Below are 13,717 nucleotides of genomic sequence, written 5' to 3' on the forward strand. Positions count from 1 at the left end.
CTTAATAAAGGTGTGCAGGAAGCTAGAACCGCCCCCGGAGCCGAGGCCCCACGCACCCGGCGCAGGGAGAACACTTTTTCCTAGATGCCCAGGAAGCGAGAAAGAATTTTAACATAAACATATTTGCATACGCCCCTCCCCTTTGTCCCGCCCCTAGGTGGCGCGGGCGCGTCGCCGAACCCCAGCGCCAGGGGGCGGGGTGGGGGATGGGGAAGTCCTCGGAGAGCCGGGTTGGGCTCTCAGCGCTGTGATTGGTCGGTCCTGACTCCGCCTTCAGTGCATGTCATTAGCATATCATTAGTTGTCCGCGCTGGCTCCGGAGGAAGCCGCCGCCGCCAGTCTGAGGCAGGTGCCCGACATGGCGAGTGCTGTGCTGCCGAGCGGATCCCAGTGTGCGGCGGCGGCGGCGGCGGTGGCGGCGGCGCCTCCCGGGCTCCGGCTCCGGCTTCTGCTGTTGCTCCTCTCCGCCGCGGCATTGATCCCCACAGGTAGGTGTGGGACCAGGCCAAGCGGCCCTCTAAATCTCCTAAGGCACCCCAGTAGCCGTAGCCGAGGGGTGGTGGTGGAAACGTTTCCATGACAACCGTCCCCCACTTCCTAAATCCGAGGCGCTGAGAGTGTGGAGAGGAAACTCAGGGCTAAGATGGAAGGGGCTGAGGGGATCGGTCATTCCCCTCTCCCTTGTCCGGCTGGGTGTGAATTAGAGTCCTTAGGGATGGCTGCACCCACATCTTCCCTCCACGGCTTGGCGCGGAGTGGAGTGAGAATGGGGAGCCCGGTTGGGAGGGGGGCTAGAGAATTTGGGGGACGGGGATGGGTCATAGGCACCCCGCAAACCGTCCAAACTCGCTGTTGTCCCCGCAACTTGCAGTCCTCGCCTCTCCCAGGCCACCCATTCACCACCGCCTCTCCAGCGGGCCCCCCGATTCTCCATCCCAAATCCTCCCCGTGACTAGCCGCCGCCTCCAGTGAGATAGATCCTCGCTGCTCCGCAGGACAGCCCCAGACTTGTCTGGTCGCTCTGCGCTCCCCGCGCTCTGCCTGTTCCCGAGCCGCGCGTCCCCAGTGCTCCCGCCAGCCTGCCCGCGGCCCCTGGCCCCCGCCGCCCGGCTGCGGGGCGCCTCGGCCAGGCTCCCGGGAGGGAAAGTTACCGGGTCCGGCCCCGCGGGGGGCGTTTGCTCTCGCCGCCTCTGCGGGTCGGAGCCGGGAGCCCGCCGTCGGCCTGCCCCACGGCATCCTCCGCCGCGAGTGGGGACGCCAGATTTCAGGCAGCCGGTCCTTTGAGCAGCCCCGGGGGTGGCGGAGGGAGCGTTCGCGGCCTTTGCGCCACACGGGCCCCCTTCGGGCCTCCGGGCGCCCCCTGTGTGCAGAGCTGTCTTGGGAATTTGCCCGGGGGCGGCTCTGCACGCCCCGCGCTCTCCCCGCAGACGCGGAGCCCTTGGCCGGAGCTGCCCGGTGGCCGCCGGAGTGCCGGGCGCGTTGGCGCGGACGGGAAAGAAGAGGGCAGTGTTTGCTTTTGCTAACAAAAGGGAGCTCTTCCCCGGCGAAGAGGCCGGCCGTGCTGCACCCGGCCTCCCGTTCCCGCCACCGCCGAGCTCAGCGTTCGCGCAGCTTCCCCGCGCCCCTGGCCTCCTGCAGCGGGCTTGGCGCGGGGAGCCGGGAACCGGGAACCAGGGCGCGAGGCCGCGGGGGGTTGCGGGGCGCGGGGGGAGGTGCTGGAGGGAATGCTGCAGGGCTCGGCGCCTGCAAAGCCCCTCCTTGCAGCTTCGGAGCTGCAGGACCCGCGAGCAACAAGTGGCGGAGGACAGCGAGAGCTCAGCCCCCACCTGCAGAGCCCTGGGCCCGGGCCGGCGCAGCGCGGGAGCCTCCGTGCGGCTCCGGGCGCCGCTCCCGGGGCGCCGCTGCGCTCGGGCTGTGCCTTTTGTTTACACGCTAGAGGACACACAGTTACGTAAACACCGCAGGAGCCACGCTGAATGAAATGGGGATGCCTAGGGGTGCTAGCTTTGGATTTGGGGGATGCCGGGTTGGTTGTTTCCTCCCCAGCACAGGCTTGCAAGGGAGCTCTGTTCGGGGAGCATATTGGGGACGTATCGGGGTGGGAATCTGGCAGCAGCTTCAGTTCCCGAACCGAGGGTTTTTTCTTCCATGCCACGGGCTGTCTCTCCGGATGTTGTTTATGTGTTTTTCCCCCCCGTGAATTCTTAATTTATGAGTTACGAGATAATTGGGTTCAGCCGATGCCGGTGTGGTTACAACTTCATTTCGGGTAATGTCTCCGACTGGATGGGTTCAATAAAATGTTCCCGAAAGAGAGTCTTGGTGCTGCTGCATTGTAAAAAGCGCCAGTGTCAGTTAAACGTGCGCGTGAGTAAAGGCTGGGTAGCTGGCGCATAATAGAGGCAACAATAGACTTGTATTGGCTGCAAAAAAGGGGGAGGGGGAAAGCGCTGGTCGGGAATATCGCCTTTTGACAAAAAAAATGGGAGCCGAGCAGTGCCGCTTGGCAGCAGAGCAGGATGCGATGCTACCCCCTCCGTCAAGCCTGCTCATTGAAGGCGCCGAGTAGTAACAACACCACTATATTTGTCACTATCTCGCGGCAAGAGAGAAGTTGCCTTCCTAGCGAGGGATATGTGCTGACTTGGAAAGGAGCGGTCTGGAACTCAGCCGTGCATGTCAGAGCTACAAGAAAATTCTGTTGCCAGTTACCATGGAAGCAGCTTCTTGCTCCTGTGTACCTCTCTGTTTATATTTTGGTTATCAGATTGTGTTCACCTTAGAAAGTAATTGGGTTTGATTTGTAGTGAGGAGGTAGATGGTTTCCAAATCCTTTTTTAAAAAAATGCCTTTGTGTGTGCCTGTGGTCAGTTTGAGGAGGGGTCTGGGTCCTCGGCTACCAGAGAAGATTTCAGCTGGCCACCCGTGACTTTTCTTCCTCAGTCTCTGAGTTGCAGCTTTCTCGGAGGCCTCCAGCCCCACTCCCAGGATTAGAGAAACCTGTTGGAGCCGTCTTCCAACTTCATTAGCCTTGTCTCATTGACATCCTTGCCGGGATAGCAATCCAGGGCCATTGTTCAGTAGCTCCTGGTTATGCCTCCCCTGTAACCCAATCCACCCTCCTTTGGAGACAGTCTCCCAGCCCTCCTGTGGTGTTCGGATGTTAATGAAATGCAGCTAAAATGGGGTTTTCTGAGCTCATGCCAGTGCAAATCACGCCTGTTCGGTGTTGGCTGCATGATGTTGTTTCTGATTTTGAGCAGACCAGTGGTTGGTCACCCTCCTCTTACCTTCTGCATCATCCCGGAGGGTGGCTGATGGGTGGGGCTCTGTGGTGGCGCTGGCAAGCCCGGAGGCTGAGTTTTGCCTCTCCTGGCCTGTTGGGGCTTGAATACCAGGATCGGGACTTTGCAGAAGTGCCGCCCTGCTATTGTTGCCTTTCCGTGCATCAAATTGAATAGCCACAGGAGGGACTCGCACTTGTCTGAGATAGCTTTGATAAAATATCCCTCATTAATGCCACTTTATATTTACAGTGTGTCACTGGAGACGCACAAGGCTTCATTTAGTGACTTGTGTGACGAGACAAGCTTGCATTATTTGCCTGGGACGTTTTGGAGGAACAAGAGACCCATTGAGCAATCTTTTGAAATGAACAAATACGGAAAAAGGGGGGAATAAAAGAGGAGGCAGTTCCCTGGAACAAGAGCTTTATTCATATGGATGTTGTACATGCTTTCTCCCGTTTTCTCCAATGGCCCTCCTGGTGAAGGGGAGTGGGACCGGGAAGAAGCCAGCAGGCGGGACACTTTCGCATCCTCTCTCACTCCCTGACTTCACATTCTTATCTGAGTGGGCCCTCAGCTCCCCAACTGCTCATCTCGCTCCACACCCTCACACACCTCAACAGGTAACAGCTTTCCTGGGTCGAACGGAGATTTTGAAATCCTTCCCAGCAGTGAGTTTCAACACTAGCTCCCCGCTGAGGCCGATGGTTGTCGGAGGATATATTGGTGGAAGGGAAAGAGATGTCACCTTTCTATGACATGTGTCAAGAAGGGGGTTGATAGGAAGTGTCCGACTGGAAAGATGTCTTGCAATTATAATACTAGCCTGACTATTTATTTTCAAAGAAATGTGTGAAAACCAAAATCCAAATTCGATGGTGCTCTGGAAGTTTGCAGTGCCTTCTGCCCCCACTTGCTACATTTTGGCCGCCTACATATGTGAATTCTTATTCCTTGGCTTATGTTGCTTATGATTTTCAGACTTTAGAAAATTGATATTATTGCTGTGAATATAAACTGTCTTATCCCCTGGGTTTCTGTATGTGCTAACAGTCACTTAGAATTTACATTTTAAAAATGGTGTGTGTGTGTGTATGTGTGTATGTGTGTGTGTGTATGTGTGTATGTGTGTGTGTTTAATAAAAGGCCCATTTTTACCTGAGTGACCTTCTTAAATTGGGCCAAACTAATCGATGCTATGATTTGAAGAGAAATTTACCAGCATATGAAGAAATGTATAAAAAATAAATCCCAAGTATTCAAATGTCGTGTCTCTTTCTTGGGAAGAATAGCACTGACCATTATGCTGGGCTTTTTAAACTGAAAATCCAGCACAGAAAGGAGAAACCACACAGCGACATCTGTTGCAGAATTGAAAATTTGCTGCTTTGAGTTGGAAGCAATTAGTTCCGTACAAGCACCTAATGGTATCAATTATTGTGTGTGTGTGTGTGTGCACTCATACAAATATGTATATATACACACATAATGTACATATATGCACACGGAGAAACTCACCCAATACAATATGCATGTTCACCTTTTAAAGGTATTTTAATAGAAAATGTTCACTTTAGCACCAGGGCTTTTTTTCTTAATGTCACCTGTTGGGGAATTTGAGATTTTTATAATCCTGGCGTGTTTGAAAGGGGAAGGACATTAATAGAAATCATCTGGTGAAATCTCATTACTTTGCAGTGAGTTAGCCGCCGCCCAGAGGGGGTAGGAGCTTGCTTACCATTGACCTGAGGCTAAGTTACCTCTGCACCCTGGATGGGGAGCAGGTTCCCTTGAGGTCCAGCCAATGGCCCTTCTCTTCCACCTTCCAGCAGGGATGCCCAGAGAGGGATGTGGATCACGGGGAGACAGTATCTTGGCTGGGGATGGTTTGTATTCTGAAGGCAGCACGATTTATTGCTGTTTTAAGTAATAAACCCATGGACCAGAGGAGTGACCTCTGGGAAGAAAGGCCCAGTTCTTGGTAAGGTTGTCTTTGGTGTTGACAAATGATTCCGAAACCTCTGGACTTGATTTGGCAGCCACAGCGTGAACGCCATCCAGCGCTCCTGCACGGGGCGAGCTCAGGGTTGCGTTGCTGTGATAAGTCAAGTGCATGAGAACCAGGTTTCAGAATCCTCAGCTTTCGTTTTTCCAGCTTTTGACTTGCCTTTGCAAGGGTTCCTCTTTGCCTTAGAGCTCTTCCCCCCTAAGGAGGAAAGGAGGATCCTTGGTTAACGAACAAGAACACAGCTTGCTTTCCTTACCAGGTGCTTGCCCCTTTTTATGAAGCAGAGGAAAAACGGAGTATGATTTGTTTCTTTTTTTAAGAAATATTTTTTTGCAAGATGACTTTTTTACATTGGTCATATTTTCTTTACTTTTCCATTTTACTATGAAGAATTTCAAATACATACGAAAGCGGAAAGACCATAATTAACCCTGTGTGCAAATCACCTCGTTCAGTAATTATCCACCTATGGCAACCCATCCTCTGTACTCTCCACCTGGCCTCCCCTTCCCAGATTATTTCACACGAATCCTGGACGTCCTGTTGCTTCTCCCATAATTTACGTTAGAATGAGTCCCTGTGCAATGCAGTCCTCCTTCCCCCACTCACATAATCACAGTACCGTTAGTTTAATGTACATCTTCCCCACTGGCCTACGGAATTTTTGCCCTCCCCTTGCTTTACTTAGGAAAGTACCCAGAGTGAAGGCTTGTACGGCGGGTAAAGCTGAGGCAGAAACCAAGAAGCCAGAGTTTGATTACCGCCTGTACTGAGGAGACCCTTTTGCGCGGTTTGGTTTATTTTGAGCAAGGTTTTGTTTGGATTGGAGAAGATGAGTGTTATTGTTGTGTAAATATGGTTGTGTAAATACGCAGCAATTGTGGCTAATCCATCCACTGTGGTGTGCTTCAGAAGCACCGGTTCGAGATTGCATTTCCAGTTCTCATGATGAACACCTCCATCTGAGGACTTCTGTTAGGGTGGCTGGGAGATACATAGCTTCATTTGTATGTTTATCTTAAAATGCCTCCATGCTATATAAAAGGCCTTTGCCTTTTTTGAATAAAGGATTAAAAGAAAAAAATCCTTTTCCCATTTCTGACTGACTTAGTGCTAATTTCTCCCTGTATTCTGTGACTGAAGTGATCGCAGAATTCTTCTGCACTGCAGGAAACCCATACAGCAAGCTGTGAGCATTCGGGTTGAATTTTTGTAGGATAGGGGCACCAGGTAGGGAGAAAGACGATCACTATTTTTACTTACCAGTATTTGCCCCATTGATTTAAAATATGAATTTTTAATTTTAACTAGAAATGTTGAAATGCTTCAGTATTAATTTCTGAACTTCTTTGTGTTTTTGTTTTTTTTTTGTAAATAGGTTGTTCCATTTTCCAAAGTTCATGAAATGTGAGTCTGTGTGCGTATGTATGTGTGTGTGTGTGTGTGTGTGTGTGTGTTAAGAGGTTCTTTCTCAAATGTATTTAATGTGGACTATAAATCAGAAGCATTTGGTTTTTTTGGTTTCCAGCCAAACAAGCAATTACACATGAGATGGTTTTGAGGGGTCTGAGCTGCTTGGCCAGGTGAAAAGCACAAAAGAATGCCTACATTCAAGGTTTGGGGAGGGGGAGCGCCACCAAATTCGAATAAACAGCCTTTGTTTGGAAACCAGCAATGAAGGAAGGAACCCACTGGAATGTTTGTAATTACAAGTAGCACCTCCTTGTTTAAATTTCAGAAGCCACAGTTTCTTTTTCAGAGATTTAAATTGCAGGCTCCAGCCAGCAGCTGCTGTTGTGGTTAATGGGCAGTTTCTCTTTGAAGACCTTCCAGGGCTGGTCTCAAAAGCGTGGTGCAGTTGGCCTTGAACTAGGGTGAGAAGAAAAGGCGACGGAGGGGTCTCTGAACATGCACAGCAAAGGCGATGTGTGGCCTCTCCTCCTCCGAGGAGAGCCTGCGGTCAGGTGGAGAGAGCTGGCCCTGAGAAGATGTTATGGTGACAGGTATCTTGAATCTCTTAAGAGAGGTGTGGGCCAGGGAAGATTTTTTCTCTTAGTAGATGTTTTACTGGAATATAGTCATTTGACCCAACATTTTGATCTAGATATTTCAGAAATGTTAAATAGGCTTGAATGAAAGTGCTCTGATATATATTTAAATGCTACTCAGTGTTTGAAGTTGATACTCCAATGACATGGACCTTTAAAAAGGCCTAGAATAAGCATCTCGCTCTTGGCAGTCTTCCTTAGTAAGACAGGCGCTCCGATGCTGCTCAGCATCCAGCAGGGACTGCAGTGCCAGCTTGGAATTAAGTTAGGAGGTCCCCGGAGAGGGCAGGGAGGCATCTGCCCAAACACCAAGGGCTCACCTGCCCCAGTCATATCTCCCATTGTCTGCACCCTCTCTCCACTTGGCTAGGATTAACCTGAAGTTAACATGTCAGAAATGGAACTTTCATCTTTTTCTGTCATTGCATATGACACCATTGTCACCCTGGTCTCTAAGGCCCCTGAATTTGGAGTCTTTTCCCTCCTTGACTGCCACTCTTGGCTGAAATAAAATGGGCTGATTGCTTCTCCACAACATTGTCTGGAAGCCTCGGCGTCCTGCCTCGCCAGATCCTGTTGCACTAGCAGCAGCGTCCTAGCCAGGTCCCCTGACCACTGTGTCAGAATATGTCCACCTACACGATGCTGGTGCTTCTCTGGACAGGACCGTGCTGCGTCCCTTTCAGAAAACCTCGTCTCACACGCTTGCTTCTTGTATCAGCTCAGCATCCACACTGTTCTGTCTTCAGGCTGTTCCTTCCTCAATTGCGGTCTCACTTCCTCTCTAACTGTCCTAATTTTTTATTACCTTTCAGCCCAATTCTGATGGGACTGGGAGACCGTGATTCTCCAGTGAACCAGAGGAAGAAAGTGGTTCCACTGACCCGTCTTCAGCTGTTGCCTTTGCGTAAAACTGCTCTCTTATCCTTTCCTTAGCCGCTTGGTTTATGGGTGCAGGACGCCTGATTCTCCTTGCCTACCTTGAGAATAAGCATCTTCCCTTTGCATCTTTCAGTTTAACCAACACATCCTTATCTTCTTCTGCTTTACAGGTATATATGTTTATGTGTGTGTTTTTTTACAGTAAGCCGAAGTGTGTAGCTATTATGGCCATTATTTTACTGGAAAAATTTAAAGGTTAGAATGTGGAAAGTGTGTCACACCTGTTTGGTGATATGCGTTTGAATGAGGGCAAATCACAGGCCGGCAAAGTAAGACCTTCAGACACAAAGGCAAGCTCTAGAGCAGTGCTGGCGAACCTATGACACGCGTGTGAGAGGTGACACACGAACTCATTTTTTTGGTTGGTTTTTCTTTGTTAAATGGCATTTAAATATATAAAATAAATATCAAAAGTATAAGTCTTTGTTTTACTATGGTTGCAGATATCAAAAAATTTCTATATGTGACACGGCATCAGAGTTAAGTTAGGGTTTTTCAAAATGCTGACACGCCGAGCTCAAAAGGTTTGCCATCACTGCTCTATAGGATAGGAAGGGCTCAGAGGTCAGGGTCAGGGTCAGGGTCAGAGTCAAGGGTGCTTTATCTGGAGCTGTGCTGTGCTGTAAATGAGACCAGGCTCCTGCAGATGGCCCCAAATAGGAGCCGTTGTAGAAGAGTGGTTGGTGCTCATGTGTGGCCTGTCTAGTTACCAGGGTACCTCCCTGGGGGCTGGAGGGAAGTGCTAAAGCCCAGGCCTTTGCCAGCCAGTGTTTGAAATGGCGTGGACCTTGGGAGCAGAGCTGCCTGCCTACACAGTCACCTCCAGCATCGCACTAGCTGATCGCATCGGGCTGACTTGTCACTGGCTCTAATCGCTGAGCCTGTTATCTTAAGGATCCGTTCAAAGCCTTCACCTGGTAATAGTATGTGCCACAGTCCATCCCTTATTTTTTCCTTGTTTGGACCTTCCTCTGCCCAGTTGGGTTTTTGCTGGTAGAAGGTTATGTAGCATGATACTTCAGTGATAGCTAAGCTGGCTGATCCTGGAGTCTCTGGGGACAGTCTTGGGGAAAAGGTGTGTATTTGGCTCTTTGCCGAACGTGCCTGTGGTCAGCGAGCTGCCCAGACTCACTACAGTCATCAGCCAGGTGTCTCCTCTGAGCAGGCGAGGAACATCGCTTCATCCCTCCTGCGGAACCCCTTACCCAAACAAACAGTGATACTTCACAGACAGGAGAAAACAAGCGAATCTAGTACTGAGTTACTGCCCGAGTGGTTTTATTTCTTAAAACAGTGGTTCTCAACCTTCCTAATGCCGTGACCCTTTAATACAGTTCCTCATGTTGTGGTGACCCCCAGCCATAAAATTATTTTCGTTGCTACTTCATAACTGTAATTTTGCTACTGTTATGAATCGTCATGTAAATATCTGATATGCAGGATGTATTTTCATTGTTACAAATTGAACATAATTAAAGCATAGCGATTAATCACAAAAACAATATGTAATTATATATGTGTTTTCCAATGGTCTTAGGCGACCCCTGTGAAAGGGTCGTTCGACCCCCAAAGGGGCCGCGACCCACAGGTCGAGAACCGCTGTCTTAAAAGGTTCACATAAAGATTCGCTTAAATGACTCGGAGCCTCACTTTTCCTGTGCGTGTCCTTTGAGCACACATGGAGCAGAGACCTCGTTTCCTTTCTTTCAGTTGGTTGGTCATCACATGAATGTTGGCTGCTGATCGTTTCCCTTTTCTGAGGCAAAGCTAGCTGTCCGTCCCGGGCCCAGCTGGCCCGCGGAATACCCAGGGTAGGTTTCCGAGGGATGGAGCCCAGTGAAAGCTGCCTTACAGGGGCCTGAAAATAAAAGAAGATCATATATGTGAACATGTGAAAAGGGAGTTTTATAGGTATGTATGGCTTTTATTAAAACAGCCACTGTTTAGTGATGAGGGTTTTATGTCTCAGACTACTGCTTATCACATTGTAAATCTCCCATGTTTGGGAATACTGAAACATAAATACCATGCTGATAGGATTAATTCAGGATATTCTGTCTCTAAGGTGAAACTGAAGAATAACCTGCAGTTTAAAATTTTTTTGTAAGTAAATGGAATCATCTAGTACTGACAGTGATAATAATCTCAAATTTCTGGACCTTTTTAACACAGAGAGGACTATATTATTTTGCCTAACCTCCTGTATTTTAATATACTATATTTAAATGAAGAATTTGGCCCGGCTGGTGTGGCTCAGTGGTTGAGTGTCAACCCAGGAACTAGGAGGTCACTGCTAGATTCTGGTCAGGGCACATGCCCGGTTGTGGTTTCGATCCCCAGTAGGGGGTGTGCAGGAGGCAGCAGAACAATGATGTTTCTCTCCCATCTGTCTTTCTGTCTCTCTATCCCTCTTCCTTTCTGTCTTTCTAAAAATCAATGAAAACGTATTTTTTAAATACTTTATATATAAAAAAAGAATTTGGTAAGGCACGTGGTGGAAAAAATGAGATTTTAAAAGCGACTTTTAAGTGGAGCACCTGCTTTTACACCAGGCACTGTGTTGGGTGCATCCATAGTTGGGTGGGTTGATGTCTGTCTTCCAGAAGTTTACAGTCAGTTTTTTTTCAGCTTTTATTTTGAAAACTTTCAAAACCACAGGAAGGATGAAAGAAAAGGACAATGACTGTGTGTACTTCCCCAGGTTCATCGACTGTTAAAAGTTGCCCGTTTGCTTTCTCTCTAGCTCTCTGAATAATGTGGACAAACATCTTTTCTTTTTGTACTGAACAGGTGAAAGCCAGTTGAAGGCAGGGACACTACCCCCTGCATGACTTCAGCTCCTAACTCCTGAGAATAAGGACATTGTTTACCTGTGCAACCTCAGTACCATTATTGTGTTCATGAAACTCAACATTGATTTAACAGTACCTCATATCTAGCCCATATTCAACTTCTCTAGTTGTCCCGGAAATATCCTTTATATGTTTCCTCGTCCTTCCTGATCCAGGCTTCGTCAGAGATCGCACATGGGATTTGGTGTTCCTGTCTTTCTTAGCCTAGTACCGTTCCCTCCCTGTACCTTCTCTTTCAAGGCTTTGTAAAGGGGGCTGTCTTCCATGGCGTTGACGTTTTGATGCGCCCAGACCTGCTGTTTTACAGAACGTCCCGCACTTCTTCTGCAGAGTGTTGATCCTTCCTCATAGCTCCGTTCAGACTACAGACTGGGTAAGAACGCTGCACGCCCATGTTGCCACTTCGCCACCTTCTTACAGAACCACATCAAGGGGATGTAATGTCAGTTTGTCATATTATTGGTGGTGGTCAGCTTGACGCCTTGGTTAATGGTAAAATTTAGTTACTTTGTTTCGATGGATTTATTGATTTGTCTATTAATGTCCCTTTATGATTAATAAGTAATTTGTGGGATATTTTGAGCTGAAGATCCAGTTTTCTAATAAGATTTCATCGAGCATTTTTAGCAGCATTGATAAATCTTGTCTGAATCAAATATTATACCAGTAGGTCCTGGCTGGGTGTCATCCCATACACCAAAAGGCTGGGGGTTCAATTTCCAGTCAGGACACATACCAAGGTTGCGGGTTCCCTCCCTGGTCGGGGTGTGTGCAGGAGGCAACGAGTCGATGTTTCTCTCTCTCTCTCTCTTCTCTTCTCTTCTCTTCTCTCTCTCTCTCTCTCTCTCTCTCTCTCTCTCTCTCTCTCTCCCTCTCTCTCTCTCTCATCAATATAAAAACATATCCTTGGGTGAGGATTAAAAATATATATAACGGTAATTACTAAATTGTGTTTTTTCTAATTCTGTTATTCCCCAGCCTTGGCCAGAGGCAGGCTTGCCTGAAGAAGAGCTTGCCTTTCCTCCTCCTCTCCTTTGATAAAAATCACAATGGACTCCGATTTTAAAAATTCAGTGTGATTATATTTCATTATCGTCAAATTTGGCCAGTGGGAACCCCTTTAGTCTGGCTCTGATTCCTTTTGATATAGCTCTGTTAATTTTTAAGAACTTTCTTATTTTCTGTCACAAGAAGATGTCTAAGCTCACATTGTATTTTCTCTGCCCCAGACCTGGAATCAGCTATTTCTCCCAGATGTCCTGGTTTCGTTTAGTATTTAAATATCAGAGGAGTGCTCATTGCTATGGACTTATCTTTGTTTCAGTGGGCAGAACTAGGACATATATATACATGTATATATATAATTTTTTATTTTTATATAAATTTATCTATATATTTTTCTTTATATTTATTCATTTAAATCATGAGTTCATACTGATGCTTTCAATTCCACTCTAACACCCCAAGATTCTTTCTCTCCTTCTCCTATTCCTTATTTGTATCTTTCTTCTCAGCCACACTAATGTCTTATAGTTAATGCAAAATAGTTTTGGAATTATTCCACTAAGACCGCTTTAGACACCGAATCTACCAAGTATATAGCTCGGGCTCCTTTTGCCTTTAAGTGAGATTCCAGGGCGGCTAGGCAGGGCACTGTGTTCACAAGATCACAGGAACAAGGCTCAACAATCAAAGCTACAAAAAGAATTCTCACTTCCTCCCTTACCTTCTGGCCAGTCCCATCCATCTTCCCATGTAGTAGCCAATTCCATTCCTCTCTCATGTATCCTTTCTATTTGTCCTTTCAAAAAATAATAGGTAGCATTGTTCTTTCTTTCCACACATTCCACACGCTGTGTTAGCTTTTGCCTATACTCCGTCTCCTTATTTGACAGACCCTGGCTTCTCAGTTATTTTAATGAGTTGCCCCCATTGGGCTTTATTTGACTTTAGAAGCCTTCACCTTTCTTTTAATTCTCCAAGTTACTTACATGAAAGCAGGGGCCGGATGGCTCCTTCGCATACAGCGCAGTGTGTCTCTGCTGTTTAATACTGTTGCCTTATTCTGTCTCTCCCTAGTTATCTTTTACCCTTCTCCTCAGCCACTACAGTGACATATCTGTTTCTCAAGCCTCACTGCCCCACTCCCCTCCCTTTCTGAAGGTTTGGTGTCCTTAGTTGCTCTACACGGCCTTTTGCATCTAAACCTCAGACTGTTCTAAAGCTGTCTATTGGACATCTCAATCTGGGTGTCCCACAGTTACCTCAAATGACAATACTGACAAAGCAGCTATCACTTATTTAGTAGCTTCATTCATGATCTTATTTAATTCCGGCCCCAGGAGTAGTTACCCGTTTTGCTTCATTCCAGATGAGGAAGCAGAGAGGATGATAGATCCCTTGTCCAGAAGGCACAAGTAATAAAGTAGCAAACCCAGATCTATTTTCAGAACCCATAGTTTTAAACACTTATCATCTATCTATCTATCTATCTATCTATCTATCTATCTATCTATCTATCATCTATCTATCTATCTATCTATCTATCTATCTATCTATCTATCATCTATATATATAAGA

The 13,717-nt window shown here is 47.5% G+C and overlaps 1 protein-coding gene across 6 annotated transcripts in view; it reads left to right on the forward strand.

Moving 5' to 3' along the window:
* Window positions 1-304: 304 nt before the first annotated feature.
* Window positions 305-13,717, forward strand: part of CADM1 (cell adhesion molecule 1) — a 349,165-nt gene continuing 335,752 nt past the window's right edge. For all 6 annotated transcript variants that reach the window (XM_036324268.1, XM_036324269.1, XM_036324270.1 and 3 more), the window contains exon 1: window positions 305-488. In XM_036324268.1, the coding sequence (XP_036180161.1) occupies window positions 359-488 (130 nt within the window). In that variant the 5' untranslated portion in view covers window positions 305-358. The remainder of the gene's footprint in view (window positions 489-13,717) is intronic.

Source organism: Myotis myotis, unplaced genomic scaffold, assembly GCF_014108235.1.
Source record: "Myotis myotis isolate mMyoMyo1 unplaced genomic scaffold, mMyoMyo1.p scaffold_m19_p_10, whole genome shotgun sequence".
Taxonomy (NCBI): Eukaryota; Metazoa; Chordata; class Mammalia; order Chiroptera; family Vespertilionidae; genus Myotis; species Myotis myotis.